The 19723-nt window shown below is 36.1% G+C and overlaps 1 protein-coding gene across 1 annotated transcript in view; it reads right to left on the minus strand.

Moving 5' to 3' along the window:
* The window catches only part of OPRM1 (opioid receptor mu 1), a 73328-nt gene that overhangs the window by 25425 nt on the left and 28180 nt on the right, over nucleotides 1-19723 (minus strand). Inside the window, exons 2-3 of the mRNA XM_081044334.1 lie at nucleotides 5921-6273; nucleotides 4636-5156 (exon numbers count right to left, since the gene is read on the minus strand). Of these exons, the coding sequence (XP_080900460.1) occupies nucleotides 4636-5156; nucleotides 5921-6273 (874 nt within the window). The remainder of the gene's footprint in view (nucleotides 1-4635; nucleotides 5157-5920; nucleotides 6274-19723) is intronic.

Consider the following 19723-nt stretch of genomic DNA (forward strand, 5'->3'; position numbering starts at 1 on the left):
GGCTTTGTCCAAGAATAACTAACCACATTATTTTGCTAAACACAATGTGGTGAAAAAAATTCCTATCAATCAGCTTGACAGAAATGGTTACTCAGGTTAAGACAAAGCAGTAAGGTCAGTAGTGTTGGGATGCAGTTATAGTTTAAATCAGAGTTTTCAGTTTAGTGTTTTACTCAAATCCAGATTTCTGGACCGTACTTTGACCCAGTGAACCAGAACTTCTTAGAAAAGTTCTCCAGAACTTGCATTTTCTGGAGCTCATCACAAAGCTTGAGACTCGCCTCTGGCTGAGACCATACAATTATATTTGAGCTCAAAGTGGCATTGTGTGGGAATGCAGAGGAAAGCTTTGGATTTATAGCACAAGCCTGGATGTTTATCTGAGTCTTGTCTCTTCCTGGTGGTTTGATCTTGTTAATCACTTAACCTCTCTGAGTGTTTTTGCCCCCATGATTGCCGACTAGGGCTGCTATTGGAAGCTGATGGGGTAGTGCACGTGAAAACACTTTTTAATCTGTATGCCATGATACACATGTAAGACAGCATTATTATTATGGTGATAGTTAACACAAATACAGCTGTAAATGAAAGTCCAACTAATCGAATGAAGTTGTTTCCTTTCCTATGTAATGTTAAATATTTACAAAAATAATTTAGGTGTCAAAACAGAAAACATATTATAGAATGTGATCGGGGTGGAAACCGAGCAGTGTCAGCAAATTAGGGGGGCCAGCATCTGAGATCTGAGTTGGATCTGAATAGATCTGAACAAATGCGGCGAGTGTTCACAAGCCAAGCAGAGTCCAATCATGACAACACGAGGATGGAATGTGCACAGAGGAATTAAATTGTATTGACAGCACATGGCCCGCAAATCAATACCTCTGCCCGAATCTACTTAACAAAAATCTAGTAGCCATAAAGATGATAAGCAGAACATAAATCAGGCATGGAATGCTACAACTGGAGCAGTGGCTGAGCTTTAGAATGCATGAAAGAACATGCGGCTGTTGTTTTTTTTTTTTTTTTTTTTTTTTAGGGCACTGAGTCCAGTTCTTGGTCTCCTTATCAATAGCACTTGTTAAAACAAAAATTATAAGAGAATACAAGTGTAAGAAAGTTTTTGGAAAAGTATAACTTCTGATCAAGGACTAAAGGCTAGAGAAGAAAAATGAAGAACCTCTCCTTTTCGGATTTTCTAGTTTCTGGGAGGCGAGCCTGAAGTAACATCAGAGTGTTACCTAGTCCTCTAGGTAGTCAATCATAAGAAAGGGCTCATTCTCACTACTGAACTATCATGAGCCCTCTGGTCATTCATTCAGTCAACAGGTATTTTTGGACTACTCTGTAATGTGCCAGACACCGCACTATGTAGATACTGGAGGCACAAGAAGGTAGATGTGGTTCCTACCCTTAGGAAGCTATGGCTTGCCTGTCCCATGCAGCATGTGCCCCCATGGATGGTTAGCAAAAGTGGCCACAGTTACTGCCCTCCTGATATCCACATCTCTTTACAACATGACAGCAGCTCCTATCATCAGTAGGTGGAGTCTTTTCCATTCCTTGAATATAGAACCTGTGAACACCATTCAAACGAGCCCGGCTCACATGCTGGAAGATGAGAATCCATGTGTAGAGAGCCATTCTTGTTGGGTCATCCTAGATCAGCTAGCTGACAGCTGACTTGGCAGTAGCTGCTGACCACAGAGTGAGCCCAGCTAAGACTGGAAGAGCTGTCCAGCCCAGGCCAGCCCAAATTACTGATCTATAGAATTGCAAACTCAAAAATGATTTGAGCTTTAAGCTACTAAATTTTGGAATGACTTGTTATGCAGCAAAAGCTGACTGAGTGGTGCTTAACTATGTAAGTATGATTCAAAGTTTATTTTGGGCACAGTATTTTCTCATATGGCTTATCAAATTACCTTGATAACTGCCAACTCTCCACTTCACTTTGCGCTGTATGGACATGGTCTCAGTGTACAGTTGTCAGAATACAGACACCCTGGGAAGGTTTGATATTGGATCTCTGATCTGCAGAATATGAAGTTGACTAATGTGCTTGAGATGTGACATATAGTATAATATATTTCTTGGAGAAAACATAAATACATAGGAAGGACATAAACATCTACATATAACAAGGCAAACTTCAAGAAAGCAGTTAAAAAGTTGATGCAAATTTAATTAGCTTTGTTTTCTAGCATGATGGCTCATGATGTTAACAAACAAACAAAAACAATCTTTTTGTCAGATTCTGAATTCATACAACTAATCAACTGTGTCCTATAGACACAGACATAAAGTCTCTGACTTTTCCTTCAAATAATTTTATTATTTTGATATATTATTGATACTATCATCAAAGGCTGATGTATTGTTCCAAATTTCTGTGTGTAACTGTCTTGATTCTAAACGATCACATTAGTGGAGATTAGTGAAAGGATCTTTGATTTATCTTAATTTTCAAATATGTCAGAGTGTCTTTTCCTCTCTTCCTGGCAGCCGCTCTGCTTTGTCCAGCTCTCCCAGCTGGGCATTTTGGGAAAGCAGCCAGTTCCATGGCTAATGAGTTTCTGCTGTTATCGGACACTGATGCTGCTTTATAGAGGCAGCAATGAAGATAAGCCCTAATTGGATGTATTTTTAAAGCAAACCTTTTAGTTACTTAGAACAGAGCCTCCCTGATTACCATCCTTTTCTCCTCTCTCTGGCTGTGCAAGAACCACACTAATGTGAAAATGCTGCATTTGGAAGGGACTCAAGGGCACTGTCAAGGGCAACTGAAGGACAACCATTCTGAACTCAGAAGCACTCCAGCAGACCAGATGGGAGCTGTATTTCCAGGGGAGCAAGGCAAATAAAGGATGCTCAGAGGATCACATGGGCCCTGAGGCTAGGGTATTACCAACAGCCACACCCTAAAGTGCCTGTAAAGAGAGGGAAGGTATGGGTGGACACCAAAGGACAAAGAACCAGGACTTTATAATGGCCATCATGTGCTCCAATGCAAGCACTTTATTGCAATGCAAAAGATTTTAACCTTAGTTAGAACTGAGACTTTTAAATTGCATTCTTTAATATACTACCTTCAGGTTGGAAAAAGTCTACATACCTACCCTCTTTAAGTTACTCACAAGCTTTTGATAGCTGCTGAGAAAGAGCGCTGTTTAGTAAAAGGAGCAGGGTGAGAGGTCTTGATGTGGAAAAATAATAGAGAAAAGAAGCAGGGTAGAAAAACACTTGGCTTTCATTTCTAAAATGGACTTGGAAGTGAGACATAATAATGTAATTTCCCTTTGGTTGGAAGTGGGCCTACCATCATTACCTCAAACTCTCTAGGGGATACAAGTTCCTGTGTTCATTTTAGCATTACTTCATACCAGGGCTATGAGGGCAAATGCCCACTATGGGCCACGTTGCATTAGTCTTGTGGTCCATTAGAAAGGGTGAGTCTGGGCTGGGCTCGGGGGCAGTAGTGGGGGTAATGGGAAACAGCGAGGTGGGGTGTGGTGGAGAGAAAGCAGCTGCACTCTGGTAGCTAACTCTCCCTCTGCCTCCTCCACTTCACTTCCTAGTCAGCTGCCCCCACAGGCCTGCCCTCTGATCTGGGAACTTTAGCGAAGGTTCTGAATTAAGAATTTACTTCACAGGAAGTTTGACTTTGAGTTCTGTGTTTTGAATTACTCAGGCTGTGATTTTTGGAAACTGGCACCATTGTTTGAAAATTTACTTAAGTTCATATTAATAATTAAGTGGTATGTTTGATTAACTTTACAGGTCAGTCTCCAAATTTTGCAAACCAGTGACTTTTAACAAGGCATTATTAACTTAGAGACAGTTTTTTCTTTCTCTTTCCTCCTTTTTGATTTTTCATGTAATTTTACTATTATGTGTAAATCTTGAATCTTTCATGCAGGCCCCGATCTATACTCTTCTGCACACAGGAATAAATCTTCCAACATATTGTCACTCCTCGTGGTATTAACCCCAACTGATACGATGACTGTTATAAAACTAATTTAGTTCTAATAAATAATATGTTTGATATTTGCTCTAGAGTTCTAGTACAAAAATTTATCAGCCAATGGCGCTACAAAGTTCAAGTTGGCCATTTTTATTTTCCTTTGGCTGTGACAATGATTTGCTACGAATATCTTGTACCCATCACCCAGAGTCAGCAAAGTGCTGGCCCTTTCTGTTTAACCACAGAACCAAAGCAGGGCTGGCTTTTGAGAAGTGACAGGGATGTTGGAGTGACATGCATGAAATACATAACATTGCTGGGGAAAACAAAAAGAATTGTAGGTCAAGATCACTCCCAAAATGTGCTAAGTCATTAATTTTGCAAAGAAGAAAAGGCTGTGAAGATAGATTTTTAGAGGCTTTGCACATCTCTAGTTGGCATATCTTTATACCTAAATGAATACATACAAATACATAAAGCTCAGTTTATATAAAGACACACCTCTCTAACACAATGATCACAATTTACTTCCCTCCTCCCTTTATCTTCATGCTGAATCTAAATCCCCAATTTACTGATCTCCTAATGGATTAAAATCTTGGATTGGTACAAAGATCTAATTTTTATGTCATCCCCAGTAGATACACCCAATTCTGGAAGCTGCATACCTGATGGTTAGTCCTATCCACTGTGTTGGCTGTGGAGGGGTGGTCTCTAGTGTTCTGACGAATTCGAGTGGAATTTTGTTGCTCGATGGTGGAGGAAGTTGGGATACAGAACTCTCTGAAGCATCGTTTGAAGTTTTCGTCGAGAAATGCATAAAGGACTGGGTTCAGGCAGCTATTTGTGTAACCAAGAGCAATGCAGAAGTGCCAGGAAACAGTCTGAAAAGTAGTTTCTGGAATTGTTATCAAGGCTTTAATGATGACATAAATGTGAATGGGAGTCCAGCAGACGATGAACACAGCTACAACCACCAGCACCATCCTGGTGATTCTTCGCAGGTTCCTGTCCTTTTCTTTAGAGCCAGAGAGCATACGGACACTCTTGAGGCGTAAGATCATCAGTCCATAGCATACCGTAATGATGAGGACAGGCATGATGAAGGCAAAGATGAAAACACAGATTTTCAGCAGGTTTTCCCAATACCAGGTGGGATGAGAGAATGTTAGGGTACAATCTATGGAACCTAGATGAAAAGAAATATAAGGAAGAATTTAAGTCATTAGGCATTAACAATGCCATTTTTCTCACTAATGTATAGTCTTGACTTAAGCTAACTTAAAACTATTTGTGCACAGGCCAGTAAGGAAAGACTTAAAGAACTATGAGAGAAACTCAGCTCTTTGTTGATTTTCAGGGAGAGTTAGTTTATTTTATTTTTCTAAATATCTCATTTTACTGTCCACTTTGATCACATTTAGCTTTCATTCAGTCAACAGTTATGGACCTCTCACCATGAGCTGCATTCTCTATGAGGTCTATGTTGATATAAAAAATATAATCAGGGTCCAAAATCTATAGGACATTCCAGCAAATGGATGTTTTCAGTCCACTTTTGATGAGTGGTTTATTACTCTGATATGAGGTCTAGAAATATAAATTTGCCATGTAGGCAGCACCTGAAATTGTAAAACAAGCCTCCACTTTATGCCTTTGGGTTTAAACACTAATTACTCTTGAGAGAGCAATATTCTTATTTTCCCATCATTTTGATGAAGTGCAGAGAAATCAGGAAACAATAGCTTATATATTCTTTAAAATGTTTAGCATGATTAAAATTATAGGGAAAAATTTCTGTTTCTATACATTCAAACGCATTTTGCTAGAAAGAATCATTAAAATTACAATTTGACTGACATTGGACCCCTCCATAAATTCTACTTTGCGCATGACTTCACCAACACATCCATCTACAAACTCTCCATCCCTCAGGCCTGCAGCATTACTCACCGTGCCTGTATTTTGTTGTCGCCATGAACATTACAGGCAGACCAATGGCTGAGGAGAGGATCCAGTTGCAGACATTGATGATTTTGGCATTGCGGGGAGTCCGGAAGTCCAGGGCTTTGACTGGATGGCAGACTGCGATGTAGCGATCAACACTCATGGTACAGAGGGTGAATATGCTGGTAAACATATTATAGTAATCTATGGAGATCACTATCTTGCAGAGGACGGTCCCAAATGGCCACGTGCCCATTAGGTAATTGACACTCTGGAACGGCAGGGTACTGGTTGCTAAGGCATCTGCTAGAGCAAGGTTGAAGATATAGATATTGGTGGCAGTCTTCATTTTGGTGTATCTAGGAAATAAAGGAAGAGCAGTGGCAGAGTCAGAAAAAGACACCAATGTGAAATATAGATGAACTTCCAATAACAAACAAAAAATATATACAAGGATTAATGGAAAGCATTTGAGATTAGAAGTGGAAGAACACTTTTCTAATACTAGGTTGGCTATTTATGTGCCTATGGGCTAAGCATATAAGTATAATTTCTCTACCTATTAGTTTTCTTATCTGTAAGACGATTGTAATACATAGCTACCTTATTTATTTATTATGTGCCCAGCACTGTGATAGGTGTAACAGGCACAGGGAATTCTCAGTCAAGTATCAAGACACTGGAAAATAATTCATTTTAATATTAAATACATTAAAAAATCAGATATATAGTTAAAATTGTAGAGCAACATAACTGTGAAATTGTCTATATATATACATACTATGTATGTATATACATATATGCATGCACACACACATGCTTACACACACACAGGCTGTTATGAGGGCATAGAAATGAGAAAAAGGGACTAGAAGTGGTAAGATAGGGAAAGAAGGAAGGCATCCTGGAAGTGTAGATCCACAAGTTTAATTCCAGGAAGAGAGAGAATCCAAACAAAGGCAGAGAGTTGAAATGGCATGATGTGTGTTTGGCATTGCTAAAGGGTGAAATCCCACCAGGGAGTGACAATGAATCTGATACATAGGGATACCGAGGACAGTTCATGGAGAGACTTATATGCAATGGTAAGAAGATTAAACTTTATCCAATCTGTGATGGGGAAGCTAAGGTTGTTTGTCTTGTTTTTATGATTTAATAGCTTTATTGAGGCATATAATTAAAATGGGCAATTAAAAAGGGCAATGTGATAAGTTTTGATATGTGTACATATTTGTGAAACCATCACCGTAATCAAGATCAGGGATTGGTAAACTATGGCCTGTATACTCAGTTGGGTTGCTGCCTGTTTTTGTAAATAGTTTTATTGGAACACACTCACACCCATTTAATTACTTCTCATCTATCCCCTGTTTCAATGATGCAATGGCAGAGTTGACCAGTTACAGCCAAGACCATATGACCTGCAATACCTAAAATATTTTACTGTCTTTGTCTTTATAGCAAAAAATGCCAATACTTGATCAAGATAATGAACATATCAATCATCCCCCAAAGTTTCCTTGTACAGCTCTTTAATCTTTCCATCTTGCCCTTCCCTACCTTGATCCCACCTCCACTGTTCTCTAGGCAGTCACTAATCTTGATTTGTTTTGTGTCATTATACGTTAGTTTGCATTTTCTAGAATTTTATGTAAATAGAATCATTCAGTATGACCTGCTTTTTGTCTAGTTTCTTTCACTCAGAAATTATTTTGAGATTTTTGAGATTCATCTACATTGTTGCATGTGTCAATAATTTGTTTTTTTATTGCAAGTGGTATTCCATTTTATGAATATGCTATGAGTTTTTGCACATTGACCTATTAATGGGAATTGAGTCACATCCAGTTTTTAGATATTACAAATTAGCTGTTATGAACATTCATGTACAAGTCTTTGCATGGACATATATTTTTCTTTCTCCAGGGTACCTGTAAGTGTTATATGTCTTTAAAGCTGCAGAAATTAGAACTACCCAGTAGAAGATATAAACAGATATGCTGACAACACTAATAAATTTTATTGGATGGTGGAAGAGTATATTGCAAATGTACTGTCAAATTGTCAAATACATTTGACAATCCACATCTATTTATCCTAATTTAATAATAGTATCTCAGTTCCACTCTGGGGAACATTCATGTCCCACTCTCAGTCCATGGGATTTGCAATGGGTTCTCTTACTCATTCAGGGCATAAAGATGTAAAGTGATTGGGGCTATGGGGAATGTTTAACAGTGTTTTAATGTCTCACATTTCATCTAGAGTCAGTGAGATTATCTGGGAACTTCTGGGGAAAGAGAATATTATTTTTTCCCACAGGACCAAAACCTGAGGGCATGTAAAGTATGTACTTGCTAGAATAATTTGTCTGAAAATGGATCCAACCCAGAGGATGTAGATTGGACAGAGTGAGACAGAAACCCATACCTGATGCCAAGTCTTCCTTGCCCTTTTTATTACATGGTGTAATAAATTCTTTTTAATCTCCATTTGTGTCCATTGTGTTTCAGTCACATGATATTAAGAATCTAACTCATTCAACTCTGGAGGGCTGTTGATTGGAGGAAATAGGATTATAGACTCATTTGTTTGGGACCTTAATTCGGTGTTCCAGAGTTTGTTTAGTTTCAATAAGCCAGGAAGCTGATGTTATGAAGGAGGATTTCATAAACCTCCTCAGGACCAATAGGCTCGAACTGCTTCTTGAGCTTTAAAATTCTGATGCCCACTTACATCTAATTGTAGAAGTTGCAGTGCTACCAGACAGGCTCTCCCTTTTTAGATTTGGGTCCTTTGGACTTGCTTTAGAAGTTTCATTTCTTTAAAGGATTTTAAAGGGAACAAAAAAAGAAAGCCATTTAACTTAAGGAGATAAATCAATTTGCTTTTTGCGAGGACTCTAAATATGGCAAGCATATAAAGGTAATTTAGACCAGATCCTCCAAAGTATAAAAACAAAAGTGAAATAAAAAATGTGATTTTCAAGATTTTAGGATAACTGACCTTGATGCCCAAGAAGTTTTAAAAATTTTGATGTTATAAGCAGGAATTTTGATGTTGTTTATAAACAGGAATTTCTTCCCTAAAGCAGAAAAAAAAAATCACTTTTTCTAGCTACACCACTGATTATAGACCTGCATGATGTCAAGGCACGGTCTGCTGCATTACTCACTTACCACCCTTCTTTTCCCCTCTCCCCCAGCAGAACTCACAGCAGCATAGACGGTTCAGCAATTTCCTAAATATATGATAGAGAATTATACAAGACTAGATGTTTGGGAATTCCAATGGCTTCTAGCTTATCTCCAAAGGCTTTAATCTAAAGGGATGGTCTAATCAGGAAAGGGGTCATTCAGTCCACCAAACGTGAGCTTTTCATCCTGTTCTGTTCTGATGTGGTGGTATGCATGTTGTTCCAGAAAAGTTACATGAACAATGGAAGGCACACTATGAGTTATAAGAGTCATAGGAGTATATAAACCAGAGTTCCCAACAGGCCAAAGAAGTGAGCTGAAGGACGTATTAATTTTGCTGTCAGTTTACCTGAGTTGGTCTGGGTAGAACACCTCGATATTAACACAGAATTCTTTTACCATCGTTTGTACCTATTGCTTACTTCTTTCTGTGCCATAAATGAGTTTGGTAGCAAAGTGGGCAAAGTGAAATGGGAGGGATATATAGCATGTCCTTAGAAGGTCTCGCCTGGGCTCACAAGACCTTCCTGACCTTGACTAGTTCCACTGTGCCCACTGAATTGGGGCTTTTTCTATAGTCAGTGGCCTAAGTTACTATTTTCTTTCTAATTATCCCATTAAAAATTTCCTAGTATGTATTTCTTTAAATTTGTTCTAGGTGATTGAGTAGATTATTGGATATATGAATCCAAATGAACCACCATGCAATTATATTTTTTAAAAATTTTATCTTAGGACCTTCAATGCTTGACCCATTTGAGTAATTTTGTGGAGGAGGTACTGGGAAACCCATTTCTTTGGCAGCTTACCTATTCTCCTGTGTTCTGTATATACCTTTTGTTTGTAGATGCCCTTCCTTTTTTTATAAAATAATTCCTATTTATCTTCAGACCCGTTTTTCACACCATTTCTCCAACTATTGCCACTTACCCAAACTGATTTTGACCGACTTCTGCTAAATGAAGCCACACTGAATAAATTACTCGAGTATACTGATGGGCTTTGCAAGCATTTAGTTATTTTGTTTTGGGGTTACTTGTTGAATTGTGATGACCCTATCTCTGTCCAGAAATAAAACTGATCAAGGGAGCTTGAAAAGAGAAAAAACAGATTCTAGAATCCCGTTTGTCAGTTTTTTTACCAAGTCAAGTCCTTCACATTGTTCAATTAACTTTTCTAGGAGTTCACCTTAGAGCCAATTGGAATGTACAGAACACTTTCACCTCTTTTGGGGTCGATTTTCTGCTCTTGCATGTTTTCATCAAGTGGAATTTTTCTTCTTTTACTCTCTTTTGTTAATATCAGTAAAAAAGAAAGCTATCTAATTCAGTAAGGGTACAGTGAGCCCCTTTTTCTATGACAGGACTGTGCTTGGAAAGATACCTTTCTTGCATCTGCCATGACTTTTATGTCCATTTACCCTCATGGAAAGAAATCTACATTAATGAAGAAAAAAATTCCCTAGAGTATCTTTTTAATACCCATGATTAATTGGATAAATCCAATGACTGATATTCCAGGGGAGCATGCGTGCACACACACGTGTGTGTGTGTGTGTGTGTGTGAGAGAGAGAGAGTTCAAAATCAACAAAAATCAAAATCAAAACAAGTGATATACTGTCATTAGGTATTAACACAGAAAAAGACCATATGTTAGTTTGTTATTTTCTCTTATGTTCTCCATTAGCTTAGTGAAGGAGGGAACAAGGGATTTCTAGTTTAGCTATAAAATTTCAAAAACGTTTAATTTACATTTATTTAAAAATGGTTTTATGTGGTCAATGACCAAATTTCCAATCACCTTATGCCAACTAAGGAAAGAGTGGTAACTTCAGACCTCTGGGCACTGCAGACAAGAAAGTAGCTATTGCTTGTTAATTTGCCTCAAAAGAGAAGACAGAGGCTTACAGGAAACTAAACAAAGATGCACTTCCTTCCAGTGATCAATTGGCTCTGTCTCTGTCACCAGAGTGTAAAGACCATCTAAGTCTTTTTGGGAGTGTCGCTCTCTCTTTACCCACATCCACTTCATTTTTTGTTGTTGTCGTTCTCTCTTTATATTCCTACTTTCTTCCTCCTCTATGTCCCATTAATGGCAAGTCACAAGAAAAGGGAAAAAAATCTGTTCTTGAAGCAAGAGATGAACTCCAAAATAGAAAATGTGAAAAGGGGGGAGAAGAGATGATAGAAGAGGGTAAGTGGGATCAAATATATGGTGATGGAAGGAGAATTGACTCTGGGTGTTGAACACACAATGTGATATATAGATGATGTATTACAGAATTGTACACTTGAAACCTATATAATTTTATTAACCATTGTCACCCCAATAAACTTTAATTAAAGAAAAAGTGAAATGAATGACTGATTATGTTTTTATTTTTGCATTTGGTGTTAGGAAACCTGGAGTAAAATCTGTGTCTCTTAAGAATTGTGCATAATTCTAATGGCATTTGAATCTAATACATTTCTGTAGTACTAACTTCCCTCCTCATTTTATCATTTCATCCTCTCGTGGTTTCCTATTTCCCTATTTTCTTCTTTACTTCTTGTATTTTATTTTATGCATTTCTTCAAATCCTCTCTTTGAAGCAGGAAACCAAAGTGGAAGATGAGAGGAGGACATGTCCACATGTAAATGTGCCATTCGTTTGGGCAGAGGGTAGGAAATGAAAGGAGAAATGCTTCCATCATGGCCAAAAGACTTTGTTGAACCATTTTAAATTAGGCTTTCTGGAAGTGCTTATTTACTGCTTTATTTAATTTTGATCATTTTACTCAGGACAAGAACAGAATTTATCTTATCAGAAGTTTATATTCGAAATCATGTTTTGCTTCCTATATTCTGTGATAATTCATATTTATGTCGTACGAAAATATATTATTATGCTAAATCCTCTGATGTATATAAACCCTTACAATAGGATGAAATAGTCTTATTTGTTACATTAGAGTCTTGCTTGTAGATTTATAGATTATTCATCTCTTTAGACCAAATGACTTCAAAAACATCATCAGAGTATCTATCTCAGGAGCTAGCGCTTTTTGGTTTATAGATAACAATGGTTTGCTTTTCTTATAAAGACTTTTTTTTAATTAAAGTTTATTGGGGTGACAATTGTTAGTAAAGTTACATAGGATTCAGGTGTACAATTCTGTAATTCATCATCTATGTATTACATTGTGTCTTCACCACCCAGAGTCAGTTCTCCTTCCATCACCATATATTTGATCCCTTTTATCCTCATCTACTATCCCATTCCCTTTACATTCTGATAACAACTAAACTATTGTCTGTGTCTATGAGTCTTTGTTTCTTCATTTGTTTGTCTTGTTCCTTTGTTGTTTTCAATTTTATATCCCACATATCAGTGAAATCATATGGTCCTCGACTTTTTCTGTCTGACTTATTTTGCTTAGAATAATAATCTCAAAATCCATCCATGTTGTTGCAAATGGCACTATTTCATCTTTTCTTATGGCAGAATAGTATTCCACTGTGTATATATACCACATCTTCTTTATCCAATCATCTATTGAAGGACACTTTTGTTGTTTCCATGTCTTGGCCTCCATAAATAAAGCTGCAATGAACACTGGAGCACATGCATCTTTATGAGTAAATGTTTTTAGATTTTTTTTGGTAGATATCCAGAAGAAGGATTGCTGGGTCATATGGTAATTCTATTCTTCATTTTTGAGGAACCTCCACACTGTCTTCCATAGTTGCTGCACCAATCTGTATTCCCACCAACAGTATATGAGGGTTCCTTTTTCTCCATAGCCTCCAACACTTGTTATTATTTGTCTTATTGATGATAGCCTTTCTAACTTGGGTGAGGTGATATCTCATTGTGGTTTTTATTTGCATTTCTCTGACTAAAAACTTCTGTACAGCAAAAGAAACCATTGACAAAATAAAGAGACAAACAACTGAATGGGAGAAGATTTTTGCAAACAATGCTTCCAATAAGGGGCTAATATCCAAAATATATAAGGAACTCATATAACTCAACAACAAAAAAACAAACAATCCATTTAAAAAATGGGCAGAAGACCTGAATAGACATTTCTCCAAAGAGGGCATACAAATGGCTAATAGACATATGAAAAAATGATCAACATCACTAATCACCAAAGACTTGTTTTTTAAAACTTAGAAATATCTTTGCTTTCAAATTTGGGAGTTCTAAGAGAAAAAGAAATTTCTTCTATTTTAGGATCTAGGAGTTGTGTACGTAAAGAAATAACATGTGTTTTACCACTAACTTCAAATAATGGTGTATTCCTAGGTATTCCTTTAATATTGAAAGAACAAAAATGAAGAAGACTTCAAAATATAAAGTAATTTTACCAATATTAATATTAGAAAATTACTTTTTTAAGAAGTTCAGGCATATGTTACAGATGATAAATTTTGGGGGGGACATAGATACCTATTGTATTTAGCACAACAAATACAAGGCTTCATCTATACTTTCAATGATGATGTACATATCCAGGTAATCACTCAATATAAGTAAAATATGAATAATAGTATGTACAAAAAAGTTAAAAGTGAAATGTTAAAGTTAAAAGTTAAGTGAAAATGTAATTAAATTATCCATTTAGCACAGAACTCAGCATAAGATGGGCACCAATAAATATATGTTGAATGGAATTGAATACAGGGAGAAGGGTTTGGTTTATTTTTTTTTTTTGTGGTATGATGAAACATTTTTTTTAAAAGGAAATCATAAGATTTTGAAGTAAAAGTGAACAGGGAATATTTTTTTTTGCCTTGTCCATTTGTTGTTAAATTAAAAAGAACTTTGGTCATAGAAGGTCACGAAGTGATGAGAAATAAAATCTGAAAGGGGTTTTCAAGACTTCATTGTCTGATCACCTTGCTTTATGGTGAAAGAAACTGAGACACAGAGAGATGTACAGATATTTGAGATATTTCCCCCCCCTGTTTTTCTAGCCTCCATGTAATGCTAAAATGTGCCTTCTATGCTGTATGCTCGGCCATGTGTGTTTCTGGGAGAGCATTTCTGATAACGTTGTAGTTTGTCCCAGAAATACCTGGCCCACTATCTAACTAAAACAAGGTAATGTGCAAAGCTCTTTCATCTTTTCAAAGATGACCATACTGGGGGCATATTGTAAATTCTGAGACTTTTTCTTTCATTATATTGAATGTGGTAATACACTCATATTTTTGAAAGGAGAGCTGAGTTTGTTCCATTTTCTTTACTCTTTAACAATCCATGGTTTAAACCTTTCAGTTCTATGTAGTTAACTCACAATCTCTCAAGTTTCTCAAGTTGTACAACGACATTACCAACTTTCTTTTTGACATCTGCTCCTGCTATTGGCTTCTCAAATGCAATACTTTCCAAGTGTGTTTATTATTTCTCACCCACCACCACCATCATCAATAACAGCAAAATAATCAGCAACATTATTTAAGAAGGTATAACAAATGTGAACTGAAAAAATTAGGAAGAAGTGTCAATAAGAGTTAATTATTTTTAGGAATAGGGTGTCAAAAAGGAAGGGTGTAATATACATCCAAAATTCCAGCATGGAAGAATGGACAGATGATAATATCATTATATAAGAGAGAAGGAAGAGAGGAAAAACAGGTTTGGTATTGATGGAGGGTTTGATTTTGACTGTGAGACATAGGAGAAATGTGAGAGAAAGGAAAAATGTCCATTAAGTAGCTGAAGATATGTTTGCATTTCCCCCGGAGTAATTCATTTATATGTCACCAGTCTCTACATGGTAATTCCAATCATGCAAGTGGATGAGATTGTCTGTTGTATGATGCAAAATGTGACAATGGTTGAAGATAGGGAAGAACAAAGTTCCAGAAAAGAAGAGAAAAAGGGAAGGAAAGAAAAAGGAAGAGAAGAAGGGAGGGAGAGAGAGAGAACATGAATGTGTTATACAGAATGCACCAGAATGTGAGTGAGAAAGAAATGAAATTTGAATTGTCGGAGTTAGAAGTTAGTCTGTGGAGAAATCTTCTAATTACCAGACAAAACCATATAGTTTTATAAGTGGGGATTTGATTTTCATCAATATCCAATCAAAGCACTTCTTTTCTATCATGCCTATATTTGATTATACAGTATAAAATGCAATTATTTATGGAGTGTAACTCTTGAGGCAATTGTTTGAAATAGAATTTATCAAAATTCTTGTGTTTGAAAGAGTAGCAGTATTTTGGCCATGAGTATGTCTATACGTGAAATCACATATTTTATGTATCCTAACATTCTGGATCATATCTTACTTATGTGATGCATATTTTCCTGATAAAACTTATAGATCATGTAAGAAAAACTTGATAGAAATGCCCCCAACTTTGACAATCTTAAAAATTTGCATGACAATTCTGGTATCAATTTGCAAAATTGAAAGAAAATTTTCTAAAGTATCAATAAAAAACAAATACATTTTGGTCAACTATGGTAGAAGAAAAATTAAATTATTTTCCATGTTACTATAAAAAACAATAATGTTATCAAATGGTATTCAAAAAGTATATAGCCTAAAAGTTAGAAAATTATTACAGAGCTATGGCAGGGAGTTGAGTAACAGAAAATTATTTTTCTAGATTTTGTGGTTTGTAATATTTGTCAGCTTTTAGAAATCTGTAGTTTTTCATCATTTTCAATCTATTTGCTTTCATTTCACAATTATATGTTTCACCTATACTTTCATAAAGAGTTTCCCTCTGGAGGGAAGGGGTGAGGTAGGCAAGTGATAAGGGCACGGTCTCACATGAAGAGGTGAACTCTGTTCTCTTTTCCTGTCCTTCCAAGTGACTTTCTCCAGCCCGGATAGTTCTGTCCCCTCTTTGTGCGGCAGGAAAATCACTGTTTTCACTAGCTTTTCATTTATAACCTATAGTTTATGATATAAACTGTATTCTCATAGTCCTTTAGGCTGAGCTTTTCATAATCAAGTCCAACATTTTAGAATTCACTGAAAACATTTCCATTTTTAAAGTATACCTAGTCATGCATTTTAAAGCTAAAAGCTTTAAAACCCTATAATGGAATATACAGTCAAGATTTTCTTTTTTTGGTAAATCCTCCTTGGGTTCTTTTGTAACTTCCTTTTCCTTGGGACAAGAGAACTCAATTCCATAGTCTGGTTTTAAGAAAAATAGCTGTAAGATAAAAAGAATTATTGAAAGGGAATATATGCATTGGACAGTATTTTAGTATATCGTTTTGTTAAATGCCTAGTAGATACCTGGTGAAGAAATTAAATAAGCAGCTGAAATATGAAGTCTAGAAAAGAAGATAGTAATGGAGGTGTGATTTTGGGAGTAATTAACTTATTGGTATTACATAAAGCATGGGGCAGTGGAAGAATGCTTAAGGAGAAAGTATATATAGAAGAAAGGAAAGAGCCCAGGTTAAATTCTCAATAAAAATGGGGGAAGTAAGGGATAGTCAGAGAATTAAACAAGAAACCCAAAGGTGGAGTTAAGGAAATCAAGGTGGGAATGAGTATCATGGTCTGTAGTGGTCAATTTTCCTGAACATTGCAGAGAGATTGAGTAAAATGAGGACAGAGATCCGTCCACGTAGCATAATCCACATTACTAATGGTCTTGACAAATGCCATGGAGTGGTGGGGGTTGGAAGATAAATAGATAAGAATTACAAAGTAAATGGAAAGTGAGGGAGATGGATGATGTAGAAAACACTTTAGGGATGTTTTTCTATTAAGAAAAACAGAGAATGTGTTCAAAAGAGAGATTTTTTAAAAAATTGATTGATCTGATATATTAGAGAATATCTGTATGTGTGCTATTGAATCATGTAGCAATGAAAAAATAATGAATCGGGAAAGAAAGGATACTTGTATGAGCAATGTCCTTGAAAAACTGAAAGGAGATGCATGCACAGCTCATGTGGAGTGGTTGCTCACTTCTTGGTTATCACTAAGAATGAGATTAAAAATATGGGTACGATGCAGAAAAGCTCTGCAGATTTGGTAAGGTCTTTTCTGGTTGCTTATAGCTTTTCAATGAAATGGCTCTCTTGACCTCATTTTCTATTTTGTGATTTCCATTCTGTGTTTTGTTTCAGCAAAGCTTCTAGAAATAATCCATATTCACTGCCTTTAATTCTATTGCATAGGCACACAATAAATATTTAATACAAATAAAATGAGTAAAATAAAAGCCTGGGGGCATCAACTAATGAATGGGATCGATAGGGAATGTGGGAAGTCTAGCAGAGAGGATAGCAGGAAAATGAATTCAGCAAAGAAACAGCTGCTTGGCACTGTAAAGTGCTCTTTTGAGATTTCCAGTTTACAAAACAGGCATTTAGGATGATAGGCTGGAGAGCTCAATTTTGAGGGGCAGAGCACAAGGTTTAAGGTCTAGAGAATTAAGAGGTACTGGCGAGGAGGCAATGGGTATTCTTTTTATTTATTTATTATTATTTATTTTGACATTGTCAGAAGTAGATTATATTTTACGCAAAACAGAAAAATAGTTTCCTGAAAAACCACAGGAAAAGCTGAAAATTCAAAAAGGTCTACCAATACATGCCCTGATTTCTTTTTTTTTCTTAAAACTTATTTTAAGATTTTTATTAAAATATAGCTAACATAACATATTAGTTTCAGGGGTACCCCATAGTTATTCAACATTTATACACCTAAAGAAGTGATCACCATGATAACTTCAGCAACCATCTGACACTATACCATGCTGTCACAATATTATTGACTATATTCCCTATGCTGTACATTACAACCCCATGACTTATTTGTTTTATACCTGGAAATTTGGACCTCTAATTCCCCTTCATCTTTTCACCCCTTTTAAAATTTTACAATTACACTTGACATTCAATATTATTTTATATTAATTTCAGGTGTATAGCATAGTGGTTAGACAAAAAAAATGAAACTCCACCACCTGGAGAGAATGTTTTGGCCAACACCCTTCTAGACATCTTATGCCTGAGAAGAGTAACAGTCATTAATACTAGTTACATATCTGGTATTGCATTAAATAATTTTTAAAATTGATGGGACAGGTGCTATATCATCCCCATTTTACATGTGAGCAAATTAAGGCTCAGAGATGGGCTACTGTACCCAAAGTTGTAGAGCCAGTAAGTGGCATAATTGGGGTAATCCCAGGTCTGTTCACTGTTCCACACTGCCTTCTTCTAACATAAAGGGAGTCCCTCAGAAGCATAATTTGAATCTTGCAACTCTTCTAAGCCCAACACATAGTAGGCTTTCAAACATGCTTACTTTATTTGGTTATCTAAAAAGTAGATTTAATATTTATTGAAGGAATACATGAATATAATTTCACCCCTGTGATGGAAAACACGTCCTTCTTACCTCATCTTATTCTTCTTTCTTTCATGATCAATTTCAATAAATGTAACTGATTATTTTAGTATTTACTTCAATATCTTCAAGTAACATCCCTCTACTGTATGTTGAAGAAGTTACCTCTGAACTATGTACTTTGGCTTGACATTCACAGTTGTTTTTAGTCACTTTGAAAATATGATTCCATCCATTTTCTTCTTTATTCCAATGGTGTTCATAAGAACTCTGATTTTACTCCCTTTTAATGTATTATTTTCTCACAATTTTATCTCCCTTATGTTCTTGAACCTCATTAAAATATGATAATTTTTAAAAAAAGATTTGTTGTGATTGCACTCAGAGAGCCCCCTCCAGTTTGAAGTCTCATTACATTATTTATGGACAATGGGGGACTATTATTTCTTCAAATATTGCCTCTCTTCCATTCTCTCCATTCTCTACTTCTAATCATACATGTCTATACTCCTGTGATCTTATTTGTTTTCCATACTTTCCATTTCTGTCTCATTTACTACCTTTTTCCAGCTCACTAATATACTTATTCTCTTATTCTGTTATTCAGTTCACCCATAGAATCTTGAATGCCCAAAATTATGGTTGTTAGTTTCAGGATTTCAAATTTAGTTCTTTATTTAACAAACAGTTGTGTGTCAACTATTGCTATGAGTGCTTTACAATTAGGTAAGTATTATGATTATCACTATTATATACACGAGAAAACTAAGACACAGATTGGTTAAGTAATTTGCCCTAAGGACACCCAACTAATAATTAATTGTTGAAGCCAGGATTTGAACTCTGATTATTCAGGGCTTTAGCTGCTATGCTTTGCTTATTATTGACTGTCTATTATTATTTCCTAATTGCTTTTTCTTGTTTCATGGAAATAATATTCACTTTCATCCCTCTGAAGATATTAAATATAAGTTATTTTAAAGTCCTTGTGTGACTGCTTTTTAATTGTTTCTTCAAGTGTAAATTCTTCTATTTGTTGTGTCACCCCCACCCCCACCCCCATCTCTTTCATGGTGTAGTCATTCGTTAACAAAATAATGACTATTAATTTCAAGATGACTCTTGAAGTTAATATTCTTTGGTAGATTGTACACTCCCTCTCCTGTGCAGCCTGATTGGGGACAAGAGTTGGAATCAGCTCCTGAACCTTGTGCATCATACATTTTTCAATAAGAATGAAGGACAGAATGAGCTTGAGATAGGCATAGTAAACTGGTGGCTACTTTCT

Source organism: Rhinolophus hipposideros, assembly GCF_964194185.1.
Source record: "Rhinolophus hipposideros genome assembly, chromosome: 3".
In the NCBI taxonomy this organism is placed as follows: Eukaryota; Metazoa; Chordata; class Mammalia; order Chiroptera; family Rhinolophidae; genus Rhinolophus; species Rhinolophus hipposideros.